The 21,612-nt window shown below is 40.5% G+C and overlaps 1 protein-coding gene across 4 annotated transcripts; it reads right to left on the reverse strand.

The window, feature by feature from the left end:
- Positions 1-1,356: 1,356 nt before the first annotated feature.
- SLC34A2 (solute carrier family 34 member 2) lies at positions 1,357-21,385 on the reverse strand. 4 transcript variants are annotated; one of them, XM_057405608.1, is made up of 14 exons: positions 21,042-21,385; positions 20,896-20,951; positions 15,201-15,315; positions 14,958-15,095; positions 14,159-14,287; positions 13,090-13,233; positions 12,323-12,434; positions 11,034-11,229; positions 10,263-10,358; positions 7,792-7,912; positions 6,909-7,076; positions 5,423-5,539; positions 5,213-5,337; positions 1,357-3,588 (listed from the first exon to the last, which is right to left on the reverse strand). In XM_057405608.1, the coding sequence occupies exons 3-14, from the start codon at positions 15,304-15,306 to the stop codon at positions 3,013-3,015; spliced, it is 2,028 nt and encodes a 675-aa protein (XP_057261591.1). In that variant the 5' UTR covers positions 15,307-15,315; positions 20,896-20,951; positions 21,042-21,385; the 3' UTR covers positions 1,357-3,012. The 4 variants fall into 4 exon arrangements, with proteins under 4 accessions (XP_057261591.1, XP_057261590.1, XP_057261592.1 ...); XM_057405607.1 differs by lacking the exon at positions 21,042-21,385 and having other exon boundaries at positions 20,896-21,015; XM_057405609.1 differs by lacking the exons at positions 20,896-20,951; positions 21,042-21,385 and adding an exon at positions 17,096-17,188.
- Positions 21,386-21,612: the final 227 nt, after the last annotated feature.

Here is a 21,612-nt window from a genome sequence, read left to right on the forward strand (position 1 = left end):
ATGATAATGTGAAAATAACTTATTTTTTTAAAACTTCTCTTTATTTTTACATTCAATGCACGAGGACAGACAAGATGAAGATTCATGACAAGGTACAAAGCTGTATGCTGTCTTCAAAACAGTTAAAAGATACAGTTTTTATGAGTTTTTAAAAGTATTTTAGAAACCTTGTATTTCCAAAATTCCTCATTACAGAAGATTCAAATCATTTAGAAAAGGTGAGTTCAATATCCTTGTGCATTAAGCCGTGTTACGAAAGTATGCAGGTGTTTTTCATCTTTAAGAAATCTGTCTCTGCATTGCTAACAATCTTTACGTAACCTATTGATGGAGACAACAGCCTCCATAATATGCAGTATACACAGTTACAAACAATTTGAAAAGTTATATTACAAAATATACAGTAGTTCCTTTTTACATTTTTATAGTGAAACATTGCATAGTTTTCAAATACGTAATATATAACACAATCAAGAGCCTTTTCCTGTATAACTTATGAAAAATTCTGTACACTCAAATAATTATAAATAAAGTGTAAATATCTTTTGGTAAGAGCTGGGGAGAAAATATGCCAGGACATGTTGTGCTGTCAAGTGTTAAGCAGAAATCTTTGTCGAAATCTGTCTAAAACAATGGCACAATATGGCCTAGATGAAGGAAAGAGGAGTATAAGAATAGATCATAAGGGAAATGTTACAATGAGGAACCATAAAGTACTGATGTGTCTAACAGTTTTTACCCTGACTCTTTTGTAAGAACTGCTTTCCCACAGTTCTTATCACTGTGCTTGCCGGCTTAACTTCAAGATGAAAAATAAGGTGCACGTTGTTTAAGAAATGAGTAAAAGTAGATTAAAATGTTTCCCATTTCAATGGGTGGTCAATGGAAACTTAAGATAACTTGGAAAGAATTGTGGATATTTTTATCATATTTTTCCCAAAGAAACAGAACATGGGAAATGCATACTGGGATTTATAGAAATCATTCTGAAATCATCCAGAATTGTGAAAATAAAATGAAGAAGTATTACTGAAGATATCAAAATTCCAATTTAAAAATGAGATGCTGACAAAATTCTGCTTCAACACAATGAGGGACAAAGAAAATAATTTCTAAAATAACAGTTTGGCATAATTCTGCTCTCTGATACTAAACCTCAAAAGAGCAGAACTACACCAGCACTAGATGCTTTTGGAAACTCACTCTGATGAGCATATTGTCACTGGCTCACAATTACAGAAACAGTTGGAACCTCAGTATGCATGCAATTTGAAATACCTTTTCAGCAACATAGTTTGCCAATCTGGATGTCAGGTTAAAAAAAAGTCAATTAAAACAATTTTCTCTTTTAAAACAATTTTCTCTTCTAAAATATATGTATTTACCTGATAGCCAAATTCAACCTCCTGAATCCCAGAGCTCTGAAGAAAAGAAACAGCTACTCAAAAGTAGATGTGTTCTAGCAGCACTGACTATTAAACTAGGGGTCTTCTCAGCATTTCCATTACAAATTTAATCTAAAACTCAGACACAAACTGGTTTTTAAGGACACTTGGCCTACACTCAACCACCTTTTAACACCTTTTAACATTAGTGGTTGGACTTCATCTATTATCCCATAGTCCCTGACATCTTGGCTACTGAAGGCCAGCAGAAGTACTCAGTGCATCTTTGAAATGCTCTTTTCTGGCGTTGAAATTGTGCCTTTTGTCAGCCCATGATTCAAATAGGCTCACAAGCATTTCCTAAAACACCAGTAACAGTACGATTTGAGCACAATCAAGTTCCCACCAAGTGCTACACTACCTATGGATTGACTACACATAGTAGTAACTACACAACTTATGGATTTTGCTTGGGATTTTGATTGCTACATACAATTGCCAGTGAAATTCACATTACTTCCAAGGAGGGTGGTTCAGAGCACAAAGTGATGGTGCAGAGTGAACACTGTTTTCTCTTCAGTGAGGATTACCACATGTCCTGTGCTATAATCTGCTCTCCAGGTTCCCTCTTTTGTAGCTCTAAAGCCAGTTTCCACCACTACTCTGAAATATCTTTTTGTGGCTCAGCCAAAGGGAGCCACAGTTGCACACAGATCTCCCCACCTAAGCTCAGGCTTGGGTGGCTGTCTCCTCCCCTACATAGGCCACTTGTCCTTACCCCTACACCATTCCTTGGATTGTGGGGTTACATAGTAGCAGAGGACCATCTAGAAAGAGGAATGGCCACACAACCACATCCTAAGTCCATCAAGCCCTTTGGTAGCCACCTAGTGTCTCCAAACCCAGTGCTTAAGCTTCAGCAGGCAGAGGGATGAGCAATTACTTTTATGGCATTAAGTTTGAGATAATAAAAGATTATAACGTCCTGCACCCAGTGTTAAAGGAGACAGAGAGGGCTCAAAGTGGGCTTATGGACACCCTCATGCCAGAGTAGGACTCCCAGAGCTTCTGAAGGATTTCTCAGCATTTCATTTTCCTTCACACACATAGGACAAATTTTCTCCATACTGGGAAAATGACTGTTTTCCTTTCTGTCTACTGCAAACAGGCCAATAACAACATTAGAATTCTCTCTGCTTTCTTTTCATTTCCAGACCTTTTTAGATATTACAAAGCCACTTTTGCTGAATACGCCAGTAAGTCATAAAGGCTGTTCTACAAGTGCATTGTTTGTTTGTTCAATTGAGTTTGGATTGATCATGACTCTTTTCATCCCTCTTTTCATGGGACTACATCAGGATTTCTTTTGTTTGCTACTGATAGCATTGGATAAAGTTACCGCATAGTAGATCCTCTGTAAGCAAATCTGTCATTAGCTTTTCAACTGATCATAGATAGTCTAGGGACTCTGTCAAGCTTGTTTGACTCCATTCCTTGATGAGTGATGTACCACTGGCTGCAGGAACCTAACAAAATGTTCACTCTGTCCTCAGTGCATTGTCCAAGGTGGTTTTCAAGAGCCTGACTGTCCTATGATGTATCTCTGCTAATACAGGTTGATACACTCCTATAAGGCTGTGTTGTTTGTGCCTGTTTTTTCAACACAAGCTGTGGCTGGTGCCCTTCTTCCACCTCTTTCTTCATCAGCCATCACAATGGTGTTTTCGTAAACCTCCATAGTTTTCAGTTGCTTGTCTTTGGCACCCTCCTGTTCTGTATTGACTTTACAGCACTTGCAGAAGCCACAGCAGTGTTTCCCACAAAAGGCGAGTGAAGACATAATGATATTGTCCCAGGGCTCTAAGGAGTGCAGCCAGATGGGTAGGAAATCCCAGTTTTGGAGCTTTTCAGGCAATGAATGTGGTCGCCTTGTCTGCATAATATTAATTACAATCACAGCCATAAAAAGAGCACTCAGGGGAAGACAAACACCCAAAAGGACTGCCCAGCCTGCCAATGACAGACCAAATACAAACAAAGGCAAAAGAAAGAAGCAGACGAGAAGATAAAATATAGCAAACCATCTGTACTTGGCTGTTATGTTTCCCAAGGTCTTGGACATGCGGATTGGCAGCCGGGTAATAGGTAGCGGGTAAAACAGAATAATCCCAGAGACATTGAAGAAAAAGTGACACAAGGCAATCTGAAAGCAAAAATGTTTGAGCAGTTCATTATCTAAAATGCCTTTAAGTGCTCCTACACACATTATTATAACTTCCAGTTGCACTAAGACTATAGTTTCTCTTCCCTTACCCCCAGCTGATTTTCTTGTCTTTCACTGCAAGGCCTTTCCTAGCAGGAAGCAAGGACTCAGTAACACCTCACAGATTGTGAAGATGACTGACTACAAACAGAGGATAACATCTGGACACAAGACAGGCTTAGAGGGTATGGCTTATCTCCCTGCAGATGGAGAAGTCTTAAAATGCAGCTTTCAACTACAAGAAATGAAGTCCATCAGAAATAAAGCTGACAAACCAAACAGTTATCAGGAAACAGTCCTGTTGTTATTAAGGTATGAGAATCACATGAGAACTGTTCATTGTCAGGTTATGCATCCATAAATTATTAATGAAAAGATGGGAAGTGTGAATTAGGTATTGCATACAGGCTATTGAGAAAGTATTAATGGTACAAACATGAATTTTACAGAAATTATCTAAAAGTTTATAAGAGATTCCTGGAATGTGACTCTGTCCAGGCCTCTTACAATTGTTTGATTCACATACTTCAAAATTGATTTTCTTTTAAATAAGTGTGAAAAGACATCTACTTGCTAAAGCTTTCAGAAGTCACTTAGACAGAATAAGCATATACGGAACAAAACGGTGTATTCCCTGCTCACCATATCTTATTTTCATTCCATAACTGTTATCAGACTAAAATGTATATGAAAGTACAGGGGTTTATTTTTAAATTACGTTATAAAACCAGCAAATAATCATGAAATCTGAGATTGGTCTAGATAAAATCATCTCATGATTATATCTGTTCTATCATGCCTGGGGACAATAAAATGACTGCTGTAATTTTCTTGATTTATTGTGGCTAGTAAAAGACATTCGTCCTATTCATGAAGGAAAACTTCATTATCTTTTCACTCTTTGATGTAGAGGGTTCATTCAAATGTTATCTGCTGGCTGGAATGTTCTTTACTGGGTGGTAAATGGGAGCCGAGAGCCAAGCTGCCTACTTTTCAAACAGTCTGAGGTGCGGAGAGACAAGGAATTCAATAAAACCCATTCAGATTAGATTTACAATGAGAAAATAGATGCCATGATGCTCACTGCAACCTCAGGTAGGTAGATGGCTTGACATCTTAAGGGTTGTATGGTCCTCACCTAGCTTACAGAAATCCTTATACACTGTAGGAGCAGAGTTAGGGTCCTGAGGAGGTAACTTGCAGAAATTGGTTACCCTCTTAGGGGACTATCTAAGAGGGTTGTCAGGGATGTGGGCACTGAATTCCAGCCTGCAGAGACTGCATGCTCAGGGGTCAAGTGACCCACCCTGTATTAGTTCTGAATTGATCAGATCAAACCCAATTTACAAAAGTAAGATTTTACTGTATTGACATTCTGGGAAGGTTTAATACAAGCTTTTTGCTCTAAGCAGTTGAAAGGAATGAGCTGTCATAAATAGAATGTACAAAATCAGGCATGACATTCACGGCGTATTTGCACCGGAGCCAATTTTGTCAGGTTTATCTTCAGAAAAGTTACAACTTCTAAACAAAGTCAAGGAAGGAAGCACTGGTTTATACTGACCTGTAATGAATATTTTAATGTACTTCCTGGACTTGCTAAAGCAGCAAGTATAGCTGTTGTGGTTGTGCCAATGTTAGCTCCTAAGGTGAGGGGATAAGAGCGCTCAATGCTTATAACACCAATGCCTAGGGGAAAAAAAACAGGATTGAGTGTTTTCAGAATGGTGGAGAAGATAAAATGTGGGGATAAAGAACAGTATTGACAACTTACCAACAAGGGGTGTAATAGCAGATGTGAAAACAGAACTACTTTGGACAACGAAGGTCATACCAGCCCCTGCAAGCATAGCCAGGTATCCAGCTAGCCAAGTAAAAGGAAATGGGAAATCTAAAAAGGTAGAGGGAGAACATCATCTTCAGCATAACACAATGCTCTATGTAACAGTAACACAGCAGTGAAAGGACTGTTAAGCATTTCATATGTAAATGTATCGTTTGCATATTGCCTCTTAACTGACAATTTTACATTAGAGTCAGTCACTACTCTAATCCACCCTGTTCGCTGTACTCCTTCTCTAGCCTTCCACAACTGAATACACTTTGAGACAGATACTAGACTAGGTAGACATCTGTCCTGACCTAGGGTAGCATTTATATTTAGGCACCAGAAATGTTTCCACAGAGGTCAAAACAAAACCTTCTTGGTGGCTTGAGTGCCTTCATTTCAGCAACCAGGCACCTGCTGCATGGATCAATCTTCAGAAAGCTCTGAAGACCATCCTGAGAAAATCAGGTTGGTTGTTCCAACCAGTTTCAAACACCTCCTAAAACTTCACTTGTTAACCCTTGCAAAGAAACGCTTATTACACTGATTAGGAAAACCAGGCACAATGGACCCCTGTGGGGGGACTATGATTAATCCAAGAAGTGGGGCCTTAATCAGTCAAGAAGACACAAATGAACACAGAGTAGATCACAAATGAATAGTAACCAACAGCTGATTACTTTCTATCCCTCATTTTTGATTCAGGTTGTTTTCTTTGCCCAGGAGAGCAGAAAAGAGCACTGGGACCTCTTTGTTGCCTTCCCTATTTCTGTGAACCCTCTCTTCAACCACTACCAGAGATGGGCCAGGACTGCTTTTCTTTTCTACGGATTCTAACCTCTCCATTCAAGGGAGGCTGAAGAAAAAGTAGCCAAGTGAAAAAAACTCAGCGTTTGCACTCACTGGATCAAGGATGAAAAAACACCTGGAGACCACAGGGAAAGATGGAACATATTTGGGGCTGCCCTATCTTACAGAAGAAAGGGTTAAGCAGTGGAACAGGGCAAGCAAAGGTAATTAGATCATTAATCACTACAAACTTTTTTCCAACTTACTTTAAAAGAAACATGCAGGCTCTGTGCCAATGCAGGCAATCACCATTTCAGCACTTCACTGCTATCTTTTGAGGATGGGAACACTGCATTTCTAACAGCTAATGATTATACATCAAGAAACAGAGCCTGGACTTTGGCCTCTGTTGATGTTAATCTGCTGCAGTTAATCTGTTTGCTAATAGATTTTTTTAAAAAAAGAAAATAACATGCTTGGGAGGAAAAGAAAAATAAAAAATGGTGTGCGTATGATTTTAGTTTGATATTTCCTGTTTTACTTAAACTATTCTATAATAGCTTCCAGAGCAAGAGATATCAATAAATGTGCTCAGTGTCCTTGTCATTCCTGAAAACAATCTTCAGGAAAAGCAGATAATTACCAGTGTTGATTGTCTTCTTGATAACACTTGCCACTTGTCCTTTAAGCACAGAGTTTAATAGCTTAACGATCATCACCAAACAGGAACACAGAACAAGCAGGGACAAAGCCAGAAGGATGAGACCAATGGCGAGATCAGGCAGGTCTGCTTCTGCAAAGAGATGCCGGCCTGAAAAAGGAAAGGAAATGAATTGGCCTGGTCACATTTTTGCTGCTGATCTCAAGCCCAGCTCTGGTTTTCATATATGCCTCTAAGAAAAGAGGATCAAAGCACACACAGCTTGAGGGGGTGATGCAAGGAGTGAAAATTCCACCTCTCTTGCTCCAGAAAAGCCACATCTGAGGGTGGCAAGAGGGCATTTATATAGACACACTTACAAAATACACAGCAGGCACCCCTGCAGGGCAGGCCGGAGATGGGTGACCATGTGCAAGGGGGAGGAATACAACAGTGTGAGGACACTTTAGTGTGCTTTGAGGTGAATGGTGGGTTGGCTCTTCCCAGAGGTGGCTGCATGCCTGAGAAGGGCTGTTGAAACTCCTGAAGGGCATTGCATATGGATGGAGATATCCAGCCAACCATTGCAGCAAAGTAACTGTAGCTCCAAGTCACCTGAACAGCGAGGGCGACATGATACTGGAGACCTCAATTTACTGATATCAGGGAGCATGGAAAGAGATCTATCAGCAGCCAGATATCATAATGATGCTGGTAACTTCAGCTGTGTAGCTATAATAGCTCTGACTACATATGCAGTAGTATCTTCTACCCATGTACAGATGATTGCTTCTTGATACACCTCTGAAGTGGTCTGTTAACACCATTAGAAAGCTATATACATTTATAAAGATATTACCAGAAGTCAACCAGTTCTACCACTTACATTTACTGATATATTCTGTTTCTGTTACATTCTTGATGGTCCATGTCACATTTCCTTCAGTCCAGCAAAAGTCAGGAGATGTGCAGTTTTCTGATGGTGGAATTGTGACATTTTGCAGTGTCTACAAATTGCCAAAGCAGATAGTTCAGTCACCCTTCATTAAGAGCTCATGCAAAGTTCTAGGTTTTTACTACACCAAACATTCATTAGTAAAGGTGAATTTGTTAGCTGGGGTGTAAGCTGGCACCACACTAATGACAAGGCAAAATATTTTTGCATCCTTTAAACAAAGAATTGGGCTGTTATCCAATTCAGTCAATTCAACATTTAAAGATTAAAATATTCCCCAAACCTATATTGTATTAACCATGGCACCAAGTCATTGGTACCTTAACTACTGATGTCAGGGTCTGTACAGCCATTGCCCAGCTTACTTGCACCAAAGCCAGATCTCTTTATTGTCATTTTAACAGCAGTTAATGGTCTGGTGAGTACTGCACAGGACCATAATTCAGAATACTACAATACTAGTACAGCTTTTGTCCTGCATGAGCACAAGCTGCCCACACTGCCTTGCTCTGCCTCAGTTTCCCCATCTGCTACTACTTTCTTTTAAAAAGCTCAAGTGCTATCTAAAAGCTAATTACTAGTGCTCTGATTAGCATTACTATTGCAGAGCTGAACCTGAATTTCTATATACTGCAATAAACCCTTCCTCATAGGAGCTCCTGGCCCAGACATATTGCAACCTGAGGTTAGGTTCGTAGGTCCTTATGCAAATTAAGGGTTCACTAACTGAACTGTACTTCCCCACAAGATTAGCTAAGAGCTGAATGAACTCTGAACCACACTGATGAACAGGAGGTATCTCTAAGACATGTTTCAGTGATTCTTTTTGCAGAAAGAGGGAAATCAAAATAATATTTTCTTGCTGGACCCTGCCCGCAGACACCAGCATTCTTATCCCTCCTCCATCTGATGTAGATGGGCAAAGCCCGGGGTGGGTCCAGGGCCCTCACACTTTCAGGGCGGTCTGCAGCACATCAGCTTTTACAAACACAACACAGTGTTGCTTCTTGCCCTTTTTTTTCCAGACATCTGAGTTTCAAAGCAGTTACTTTGGATCAAAATATTTATCCTTATATTTTGCTTTAAACATGTGGGCTCTGTGTGTATTTATCCCTGCCATAAGTCTGTTTTATTATTGTTGCCAGAAGTGGGTTTAACCCACTAGGAATGTAGATCATTTAAATGATCTTTCTCTTCCATGACCAAGTTCAAATCAAGCTTGTAAGGGTTTCATGTGTTTCTGTAATTTGACTACATGCTTGGGCAGTAGTCACACAGCCAAAATATAGACAAATACAGAAGAAATTGTGTATATGCAAACGTAACCTTCAGCCTGTGCTTTCTGTGTACTTGCCTGTCTTCTAAGGGTGGGGGGGTCTGCAGGTCTCAGGGGCTCAAACCTCACTGGGAGCCAGCCTGTGCCTGCCCAGCCAGTGCGGCGAAGGGGTAGCCAAGTGTAAGATAGGAGCCTGGAAGCTGTACAGCTGCCCGAGCATCGTGCCTCACCTGAGATGGATATACCCAGGTCCTCGGTCGCGTAACCTGAGCGGAGTTTCACATTAGCACAGCTCTGTTCCTGGCAGTATCTACCTAGCTAGCATTTCAGTGGCCATCCAGGCTGTCATTCAATAGGAGCTGGGCTCCTCTAAGAACCCAAGCACTTTATTTTAACCTCTGCTGTGTGTCTTTAAGTGTCTTCTGCCTCAGGAATTCAGGAATTACTTTTCTATACATATCAACAAATAGAGTAGCCTAATTAGAGTTCCAAGGGATATTTAACGCTCTAATTGTCAGTTAGCTGAACAATGCAAACCATACACTCAGTTCCACAGTTTACCAAAATATTCATTGTTGTCAATCTGGGCAACAGATTCCTTCAATCTGCAATGTTGCTTGAGTGAAGAACAACGGGACATAGCCCCACAGAGGCTTTCCCCAAGGGCAGTTTTCCAAGAAAGCTGCAAATAACCAGCTGCCACCATATCACCCTAACACATGTAAGACTAATGGTGGTTAGATCAATAGATAAATGGTGGGGGAAAAGATATTTTCTTTGGCTTATAGTGCAGATTTTTTCCACTTTCAGGGAGTCAGTAGGAGTATCAGGATTTAAAGGCATTTGGATGTGAAAGGAGTAAAAGGTTTGGCTCCAAACCACCGGTTTGATAAGCAAGGGCCTGCATGGTACTGAAAGCAACCAGGTCAAGCTCACCACTGGTCTGACATCCTTGGTTTAAGGGGAGCAAGAACTACATTAAATTGTTTTCATTCTTTTTCTGCTAATGCAAAAAAAATGCCTCATTTAAAAGCCTAATTTCACAACCCTGTAAAAAGGAGTGTCAGCTACAGATCAGTCATGTATTTCCTGAGGAACCTGACAGTTAACTTAGCACGATACTCACCACATTGGTTTCAGTTACACACCAAGTCTTTACCAGGCTTTTGTTTTTTGCTGATTCATCATTTGTAGCAATTGCATTTATTACCGATTTATCAAGCTTAAAAAGAAAGAAGAAAAAAAAAGTATTACACCAACTTACATCACACACTTCTGTTCAGCTCTACTCAAATAACTCCCTTTGGAAGCTCAACCAGTTAATGCCTGCATGACCATCTCTAATGCTGGAGCTGCTGCCCAACAGGTAGGAGGGGCTTTACTCTCAGAAAAGGGTACAGCTCTATGCACACAAACACTGTGTTTCATTCTCCCCAAATCAGCCACTACCTCATCTCATTGCTTCTGTTTAAACGACTATGCTGACACAACTGCATAGATGCATTTCGTGTCATTTTAGGACCTGTGTGCATCCCCTCTGGCCTCCAGCTCCCTCTAGATTTGTGCAAGTTTCTGCTAATTTCAATGTCTTCTATTCAGGTCCTGGTTGAGCTAGGTTGTCTCAGTGAGTACTATCTGTCAATGTCTAGGCAAGAGGCTGCCATCCTATCCATCCCACATCACTGTATTTGTGAATGTGGGGGAAATAGAAACAGGAAATATAGAGCTGGGGCTTTATGAAATGTGGATAAAAAGAAGAATCCGTTTGCTAATGAGTTTTACTCCAAGGACACACAGAAGTGAGTGGGAGGTCCCCCCTCTCCTCCATATTCAGAGCATTTTGATTAGCTGTGACTGAACCAAGTAAGCAGCTTCCTTGAAGTGAGAAAGAGCTTACCTCAATGATGAGCTTTGTAAAGGGGTCTGTGATAACTTTTAGTAGCTCAGGGGCATCCTCACCACTTTCAAGATGAAAAGACTCAACTATAACATTGGTGAGATGGTAAAGATAGCCAGAAATAACTTCAATGGGCAGCAGCGCAAACACAGCGAGCCAGTTAAAGAAATCATGGATTGTTGCCCCAGCAAAGGCCCTGAGAGAAGAAAGTAAAACCAGAGCTGCTTTTAGTTAAACAACATGAGCACAACATCAATTACATATGAAATCATAGAAGTGAGAAAGAAGCCCATTTCGATGGCAATCATTTAATTTCTGGGGTCACAGGAGATGGCTGCTTTGCTATAGAACACTAAGCTTTCTCCACACCATTGACCAAGTGAAAGAGCCATCCAGGTGAGTGAAACAACACAAAAGCAGAAAAGGCAAAAGTGGTCCTTAACACATGGCTGCCAGTGTACTTGTCTGCAGAAAGAAGTGCCTGCACAGCCTGCTTTTGTTTTGCCTCTTACTCATTTTTGGTATACTTTTAATCCTGAGCTATGTGTTGCCTCTGGGACCTGATCTGCCTGACTCGTGGGGGAAGGTGGCTCTTTGCAGCCCTCTTGCATGGTCTTGCAAATGATTGGTGAACAGCTCCCTTCCAGCTTCACCTCTACAGCCTGAGGAGCCACAGCTCTTCTTTCAGAGGCTCTGGCTAAGTGTATTTTATGACTGGTATGCCATAATTCACAAGGTATCAAAATCTCATATCATTCCCAAGTTTACTGCCCATCTCCAGTAAGCCATGAGCTCTATCAGTGATCATGTCAACTGGCAGTCTGAAAGTTGTCACTATATATATCTGACAGCCAGAACATTTCATTTCTCTAGAGTTACCAGCTCTTACTTACTGTAGACTTAAAAAAAAAGCTTCAATATTGAAGTCTCTTTTAAGGACAGTAAACCAAAATACTGTAATATTAACTTCTTGTACAGCCATCCCATAAGTAAGAGAGAATCAAAGGTGGTTGTTATAGTGGGAGAAGTTGAAAATTTATCCAGTTAAAAACAGTGGATTCTCACAAACACATTTTTAAAGGAACCCAATATGCTTTTCTTCAAGTATATGAAGTCCTATATCTAGGCAGCATTATACCTAAACCATGGCCATCTTGTGACTTTCTTAACAAGACTTCCAAATAGTGGCCAAGAGGTTGAATGGCTGCAGCAGTGATAGGGAATTCAGAAGAAAACTTACAAAGCAGGAAGAAAAGCAACCTGTCAGATCTAGTGTTTGAGTACAATACCTTCTAAATTCATTCCTGTCCCCGGCTTGCATGAGTGCCACAATTGTATTTGTAACTGAGGTGCCAATGTTTGCCCCCATTATGATAGGAATAGCTGATTGAACAGTCAGCACTGGAAAGCAGAAAAGGAAGCACTGAATTAAAAAATCAAATCATCAGCAAGCTCTTTGCTCCAATGAGAATTAACATTGATAAATGTCACTGGAACCCTGATTTCCCTTGGTGTCACTGGGATTAGGTGCTCCAACCCAGATAGGTTTGCTTTAATCAAGCCCCCTGGGAGCATGGTACTTCCATAGTCCTGTGACCCCACTGAAACTGCATCCCATGGTTATCCCTTTTCACCACATGTTAGAGGGCCAGATTAGATAAAGTTTCTTCTTTCCCAGGCATTTTCCTATTTACTGTAGAATTTTGAAATCATGCCACAGAAGCAAATGAAGTTCAGTAGCTGGCTAACAGGAGAAAAGTATGCAGATACTTCAGAATTAATGCATTCAGTGTCAGGGCTTCCAATGTTTTTCACTGCAGTTGTGGACTTACTACAACTACTACTACTACTACTACTACTACTACTACTACTACTACTACTACTACTACTACTATTATTTAAGAAACTATTCCAGACCAACAGCTGTGACAACCTTTTCCTGCCGTCTCTACTCTTACACCCAATAGCTTGTGTAATTTGAACACAGATGGGAATGTCTGCACCCCAGGCCAAGATTTGTGAGTGATCTCTGCGAAGATACTGTAAGCAGACTTACGTGTCGAGGACACCATGCTGACCACAATGGATGAAGAAGTGCTGGAGCTCTGGACCATAACGGTAACCAGAACACCAATCACCAACCCCGCAACAGGATTAGACAGCACTGAATCGTCTTGAAAAATGTCCCCTGCTGCTTTACCTACAAAAAACATATTCTCAGTGTGAGGGAAGTGTGAGGTAAAATATATAGGAATTATCAGAGCATTTAATTAAAGATCATCCAACCATTTAATTGAGATACATATACAAACAAAAAATATGCAAGATGATGTAGCCCAGGGATCCAAATTCACGTCCTGAACTTTCAGCTTCTCAGTTGTCAGATACTTTATATTCCCTCATTTCAGAGACTAAACAAGCTCTACTGAACTCTGAAGAGAACCAGATAAAACCATATGAAAGCGCATAAAAATGCAGCCGTCAGAGGAAAGAACGTAGGACAAAAACACTACATATACATAGATTTAAATGTTATTACTGCCTTAATATTTTTGGTTACTGCATCAAAAAAAAAACTATTTTAATAATCCTGAGTAATTCTGTTCCCACAGCTTTCTGCGTGGCCAAAAATAAAAAATACCTCTACAAAAACTCATGTATTTCTCTGATATTCTCTGCTGAGTCCATCACCAGAATTAAACCCTTGGAGACAGGCAAAATACATTCCAATAGTTTCTGTCTTTGAAGGATTTGGGGGATTTTCCAATGCTGGGTGCTTTGATCAAGAGTGCAATTTTTATATTTCACCTTGTTGAAATGTCTTTCACATGGGATAGTTTTATGCGCAGATGTATTCATGTAAACTGTCACTAAAGTAACAGGAATCACCTATGAAATTGAGGCCAATAATTGCTATATCAACAGCTCTCTGGAATGTGAGAAACAAAGGCCCTTTCAAACAAACAAAGGTCAGTCTTCAATCAAAGCTACTTCCTTCTGAATCTGTAACACAACACATAAATCTGGAGAATGTTCTTGAAAAGTGGCACTTGTAATTTAGTCACTGAGATGAAATTTACTGCCTAATTTACATTTTATTCTTGATGGTTTAGACATTTTCATACCTCCTACTAGTTGAAAAGCAGAGCTCAGTACATCCAGAGAACACACGAACATGTAGAGCAATCCAAGTAGCATAATAAACTTCCCTATCCCATAGAGTACACGAATGATTTTTCCTTTTCTATCCAGTTCTGCAAAACAAATATATTATGCATGAGACTTGCTTGATGCATCTGGTGTTCTGGAACTGTCTGCACACAAGCAGAGAATAGGAAGTCAAAAGACAGTGATGTGAGTCCAGTGTGTGATTAAACCTGAAAGAACGGTCTTCTTAATCAAATTTTAACTGCAGAAACAGGTGGTTTGTTTACCTAGTTTTAGCATGTAAAAGCATTTGGTATATGAGAAAAGCCTTGTGAAGTCTGAGATTGACCCTTGGTTTTAGACAGTCATCCTACTGAATAAAGAAAAACCAGTGGGTGCCTGGATATAAAACCAAACTAATTTTGGATCATTTTCCATATGTTCCTTGTGTTTTAAGGAGAGTAAGCAGCACGATTTCCAAATTTTTAATTGACTAAATATAATATGCCCATTCACTGTTGGGGAAGGTGAGAGAAAGTGTAAAGTCTACATAGAATCATAGAATAGTTAGGGTTGGACAGGACCTTAAGATCATCAAGTTCCAACCCCCCTGCCATGGGCAGGGACACCTCACACTAAACCATGTCACACAAGGCTCTCATCAAGTGAAAAATTCAATTCTGCAGCAAATACGATTTCAGAAAAATAAAGGTGACAAAGAGAACAGAATTTGTGGAAAAAATAAATGCAGATAACTTCTTTACTGAGAAATGGTACCTGACCACTTGATCCCAGTATCCTGCAGTTCCGGCAGAGCCCATGGGTCTTCTTCTTCTTGCCTGGTCTCATCTATCAAGGCTATTGTGGAAAATGCAGGTTGAATTTCCCCTTTATTTCCAAGTGAAGCTACATTGCCTGATAAAATAGAACATTAAATAAAACAGTTAAATTACTTTCTGTCTTCTCCAAAGATCCACAAAACATATATACCTCTGTCAGTCACAGGTGAGCACACATTACCTTTATGATTTTCTCCTTCTTTCCCAGCCATGTTCTGGTTTTGTTTGGAAGAGTCCCCAATATAGTTATTGGTTTCAGGCTTTTCCACCTCAGGCCAGGGAGCCATGATCTGTGACTGACAAAGTAGTGCTGAGTTAAATGTGTGTGCAGTCAAAATATTCAACTTGCAACAGCATATATGAAAAATATTATTAAGAGCAAAAGAGATGGAAACAGAACATAAGCAATATGTCCTTGAATAAAGCTTTTTAATGACCTTTATTTAATTCATTTTATCTCATTTCAGCAAAAAGTTGAAGGACTATTTCTTCCACCTTCTGGATATAACTGACTGCATTTACCAAACTGGTAAACCTTACCAAGACCTTAACAAAGAAAGTTCTTCCCTAAAGCATTGCCTTGTTTAGGTCACGTATGCTAAACACGGTCTTCTTGTTGCCTTTACTGGTTCATTCCCATGGAAGCATTGAGGCGAACATGACCCTGGACATGGTGGAGAAAGACCACAGAGTTTCAAGTTCCAGAATGATGCTTGCTGAATGAGGGGAGAAGAGCATAACTGGGCAGCAGTGGCCATTTGCAGGTCTATATGTGCATGTAACTCATAGCTGATGCTGCAAGTGAAGCTGAGTTAGTGGCAGCAAGGTCAGCTCACTCATCTCATATACGCATCTCTCTGTATGAACCTGTTCCTTCCTGACCCCTTTGAGCACATTTGACATGGATTGTTGTATTAATAACTTAAAAGATGAGACACCAGATGGCCAAATCTGGCCAGCACAGGTACAAGCATGTGATAGACCTAGCCCAGGCACAGGAGGAGAAGGCAGCCATTCCTTCAACCAAAGAGTGGAAAAGTCACCAATATCAGAAGGAGGGTCATGAAAGAGGGGAAGGTGACCATGGGGACCATGGGTAGCATATGATAATTCCTCTGCCTTTCCAAGCTTGTAAGGCTGTTGGTTAGCTCAGCCAGCATGATCAAATACTCAGTGAAAGAGGTGGGAGAAGTGAACCCTACCCAGAAAGACCTTTGGGTCTCTCTCTTCCACCCTCTCTGCCACACAGGTCAATCAGTGCTGGGGGCAAAGCTGCCCACGGATACCACGTCTGGCACCCACACAGCTGGAACATCTGAGGTGAGCAAATCTACCTGCAACACTCCTTATAAACAGGGCACATACACCCAGCCTCCAAAAGCCAGTGCCAGGGTTGGTATCACGCTCCCGTAAACAAGGTTCACCTGCATTTAGCAGCCACTCTAAAGGAGTATAATTAATCATTCATTTAATCATAATCCCTTATGTAGCTGATGCTGGAAATGTTTTGTCCCTGCCTATGCCAATAAGCCACACATCCTCCTCCATTTAGGAGGAAATGTCACAGACAAAATCACTCATCTCCTACTGTAACAGAGGAGGGTATTATTTCTTGGTACTCCAAAAAGAAAAGAGCATCTCCCCTTCAACATTAATAGGAAAAATTATTCTACAATCGCATTGGTAAAAACTTTGATTTTACACATTCTTTATCTGTGGCGCAAGATCTAGAACAGCTCCCAAGATACACAAAGAAAGATTGCAGAGGAGATGGAAGAAAATCACTCTTGCTTGTTTCAACAAGAGTTGTCATTTGCTTGGAGCAAATTCCCGTATTTTGCCCCATGCCAGAAAAACCTCCAAGCCCCACCCATGCCAGAACACCTCCATCTTGTTAAACAAGTTTCATTTATACATGTTCAGCATTTAAAGAGCTCTAAAGAAAATAACTGCTCAGCACAAATGCTCCTGAAGTGAAATGCGATCATGAAAATGCATTGGAAATTCAGATGGAAGTTGCATCGACAGCATATTCTCACCATGGAGAGACACAGAGTATGCTGGACACCACCATACCTAGAGATGCCACCAGTACTTCTACAGCTGTTCTGTTACGCTCAGTATGGAAATGAAGGATTCAGCCTGCATGATTACTGTATGGAAACTGAGCTGATGCACTCACTGGAGAAACTGGAGCTTGAAAACATCATCAGACAAACAGCCTCAATGTCTCCTAAATAAACGCTCCCCATTCAAGAATTCAGCAGGGCATTTTTTCATAATAAACATCTCCCATATTCCTGAGGTGCTCAGGATCCCACAGGTACATCATGTATTATTATTTGTTTTGCTTTATGTGATTAAATACCATAGAATGAGAACTGACCACATCCATGGAGGAAGATTTTTTTGCAGGTAGGTTTATAAAATCATTAGAGCCCTAGTCAGCCTCTGATTTGGGAAAGGAATACTGGAGGTCTCTACAGTGTTTTCCTTGTGCATCTGCGTTTGCAGAGGTATAGCTAGAACAGCTCATTCTGTGTGATTGGTATCAAGGACAGATGAAAGCGGAACCTGAAAGCATCACCAAAGCTGTCAGTTTTCTTCACATCCTGACTCTTGTTAAGAGGAACAGCTGAGAAGCTAGTTTAGAGCCACCTGATACTCTGCTAGAGTCCTGGCCACAGCTGCTTACTGTTAATTAATCGCTGGGCTACAAGGATAATCTACGTTCTACAGTTTTCCCTTAAAAGAATTCTTGCTTGGCGCAGATACAGACATTAACATCTTCAGAAAATACTCAGGGGATAACCTGAGTGCTGTGGAAGAGCAGAGCAGTGGGGTGACAAAGCTAACTGCATCAGTCTCTGGCAGCTCACATGAGCCCTTGGAAAGCCTGACGTCATGGTATAAAAGACCAACAACATTGACGCAAGATGTACATGACAATGAAAACCCTAATAGTGGCTCTCTTTTGAACACCAAGGACATAACTACACTGTGAAAGAACATGTTACAGAAGAGGCAGAGGATGGGCTGGTGACAACGCACACTGCATCAAGAAGCTGCACTCAGCTGGACACACCGGTCCAGGTGCAAAGGCAGGATAGCCACAATTGCTGGATGAGGTGACAGGAGTGATGAGCTTTGCCCATCTCTGTGCCAGCCCAGGTGTCTCAGTGTCATTCTTCTGGTTCCCACCTGAGCTGGCAATAAGTCAGCCAGGATGTCTACCTCCAGGGAATAGTCATGGAGCTCACGTCTGGATAAGCACTGGTGCTTTGGATATCCACTTGTTCAGAGCTGTGATGAAATGGGAGCTAATTTCCTCCTGAAAGTGGCAGGTCAAAATACGCTATGCATATTGCAAAGGTCTGAAAACTAATGCCTGCACAAACTGTAATCCAGTCCGTTTCGGTGAACCTCGTGGCAAATCCTCTCACACCATCGTGTGTGCTCTTTTCGTTGTAAGTATAGTCTTTCCTCGCCTTTGGAAAATGCTAAATACATGTGACATCCTTTCTAACTCCAAAAGAAACTGAAACCTCCTGCTCCTACAAGGGAGATAGATGGAAATCAATGGCATTCAACATTTGAAATAAAACATGAGAGAAACTCAAAGTCGACTCCTATGGTTTAAGACATTATTTAGTTATGGATAATTTAGTTATGGATATAAATCCATACTGACTCTCTCACTGCAGCATTTCAAAGAGTTAAAAGTCTCTGGGGAATTATCTGAGCAACACTAGGTGTCATGCAGGTGCCCTATATTGCATTTCTCGGTGACTCATTTACTGTAACAGCGTTGCCTCTGTAGCAGGGCTAGGCTCTCAGTGCTTCTCAGCTTGAAATCAGAAACAGTAGTAAGTGTATTTATTTTGCTGGACTTCACACAGAGAATATGAACTACCACTTCCCTGAGCCTGGATGGTATTGTTTGTACCTCTCCACCCGTGACAGATCACTGAGAGGCCACATTGTGCCTGAAATAAGAACTACAAAGCAGTAAGCCTTAAAGAAATCTAACCTCCAGGGGAACAGCCCCAGTGAATTTCCAAGAGGAAATAAAAGTACTGGAAAAATTAGCAGTATTTTCAAAACCAACTGGTAATCACTGCAACAACCACCAACATGACCATGCATGTGCCTAAAAGTTGCTTCAGCAGCTCCAAATCTGATTTCGGGTTCAGCAAGGCTTTCCCTTCTCTTGTGCTCTCTCCTTGTCTCACAGCTTTTCTACAAACCCTTAACTTTCTTGTCATTCACTAATATGCTACAGATTGTATGTTAAAAAGGGATTTATCGGCTAATCAGATATCCAATACACCACGTACTTCATAGGAGTAAATACCAAGCCATGTAGCAATCCTTCTTATACACAGTTTGAAAAAGTACTCTTTTCCCCCCTCAAAATGCATCATTTCCAACATAGAAGCACATTATGTAGAGACAGTAAAGATCCTCAGCCAGCACAGATCCATTCAGTAGCTTTATAGTAGCTGATAATTTTGCCCCAGAGCCTGTTCCATGGGAGCCACAGAGCCCCAGGTGCGACAGAAAAGGCAGCGACTTAAATAAATACCAGCAATGATTCAGCCTTGCTAGCAGCAAGTCTTGCCTTTGCTCTGGCACCAGCTGCCTCCTTGGGGTTTTTCTCTGAATAAGCTAGGAGGCTTAGCCAGGATGTAAACTTTCAGCTAATGTAGTAGTCAGGGGATAAAATCATATATGAAAGATAAGAGAAAAATGAGCATTGTGCTCGTTGTTTGTTCCTACAAATGCCAGAGTCTTATTGTTCACAGGCTTGAATCTAACACACAGCAAAACTAACAAAAACCCAACAAACCCAAAACAAAACCCACATAAAACAAACTAGTAAAGAGAACTAATTTCTAAACAAGTGAAGAGAAAATGAATCCCAAACATTAATTTCTGCATTCACAACAAAGCAAAGCACCAGACACTGCCTCTGAGGACCCACAGTCAGGAATCCTCAGTGAACTACTTAAAATGCTTACTAGGTACTTAAATAAAACAATTACTTTTTTAGAATAAAACAACATCAGCAACAAAATCCCACCCACAAGGAAATACAACAGATCTACCCCATCACAAGCACAAAACACACAGTAAAGAATCGAGAGAGGAAAAAGTAATGGCATAAAAAAGACTTACTGGCTAATGGAAGAGGTGCTAATAAAAGTTACTGAGAAACCAGTTGAATTCTGCCTACTGCCACATTAGTTGAGCTAACTGCATCAGACTAATGTATTCCTTTTACTGCTGTGTATCAAACCAAATTAGCATCAGAAAATGTTTCCATCAAGAATAGCCTGACACGGCCGTACTGCACCACACAGACATTACACACTATCTATGCTAACACACAAACTGACAGTATTTCCTTCCAATGTTTCATTAATCATACCCTAGACATTTTCCAGTATCCAATGCCACTGAATGGTATGACTTAAAAACCTCACTTCATTTCAATCCAAATAATAGTTAAAACAATACTTTCTTATGCTATAGGCAGTTTTTTCCTGTGTGGGTTTTGGTTTGGTTTTTTTGACAGCTGCAAATAAAATGCTTTTTTCCTTTATCATATTCCAAAAAAATAAATCTAGTTATTTGCAGGCAGAAAGTAGCACACTTTGTTTTCAGAACTATGGTTTTTTTATCGCTTCCTTAAAGTAGAAATGCAGTTGAAAGAACAGAAGGTGAAAATGCTAACAAGTGGATGACATTTCACATGCCACTCCAGTTCTTCATGTTAGAGCTCTGTTGGCATCCCTTGGCAGAGCTTTAGATTTGTAAGCTAAACAAGTTCGAAAGAGAAAGAAAGAAAACTTGGTCTCAGTTTTCTTACTTACCACTTCTTTATTCCCAGACCACAGAGTGAACGGATCAGCTGGGCAGCCACTGAAACCTGCAATATATATAGACAGGTGTTGAGCAAAGTTTGCTTTCATCACTGCGCACTAACATTCCTATTTTACAGTCCAGAGGCACTGCCTACCTGCAGCTTAATGATCACAATCAACCTTTTTTTAGCAGTAGTGGGCAGCAACCAAGACTGATAAAACTATGGGCTATTTCACACTTATCACATTCTAAAAAATGTCCCATCAGCATTTAAGTACAAGTTACTAATGTGTTCATGTGAATGCTGGGGAACGGTTTGTTCCAGCCTGGAAAATTGCCCTCCGCCTGATCATTCAGTAATCTTTTTTCCAATAATAATTTTCCAAAAATATTTTGCAATCTCAAAAGTCTGTCAAAAGGGTGTGAAGAAGATGTAGTACTGTTATTTGTCTGTTCAGGTGCCTATTAATCTGCTAAGAACAGAAGCAAAGGAGAATCTGATAAAAAGCCGTGTAAGTAGGAAACACGTAAGAACTTCTTTGAGAACAGAGGATGGAGTTTCATTCTTATCAGTGCTCAGTGTTTACAATTAAGGCAAGCTCATTAGCATTTTGGCTGTGGCTCTCATTCCAAATGAGATTTAAAGATGCAGGGACACCTCTGATAATTGCATTCAGAATGCTACCAAGGAAGAAGACTATATGATAAATAGGTGCATTATTCAA

The sequence above is a fragment of the Pezoporus wallicus genome, unplaced genomic scaffold (assembly GCF_028554395.1).
Source record: "Pezoporus wallicus isolate ANWC-B61680 ecotype Strahan unplaced genomic scaffold, APGP_CSIRO_Pwel_v1 contig_642, whole genome shotgun sequence".
Taxonomy (NCBI): domain Eukaryota; kingdom Metazoa; phylum Chordata; class Aves; order Psittaciformes; family Psittacidae; genus Pezoporus; species Pezoporus wallicus.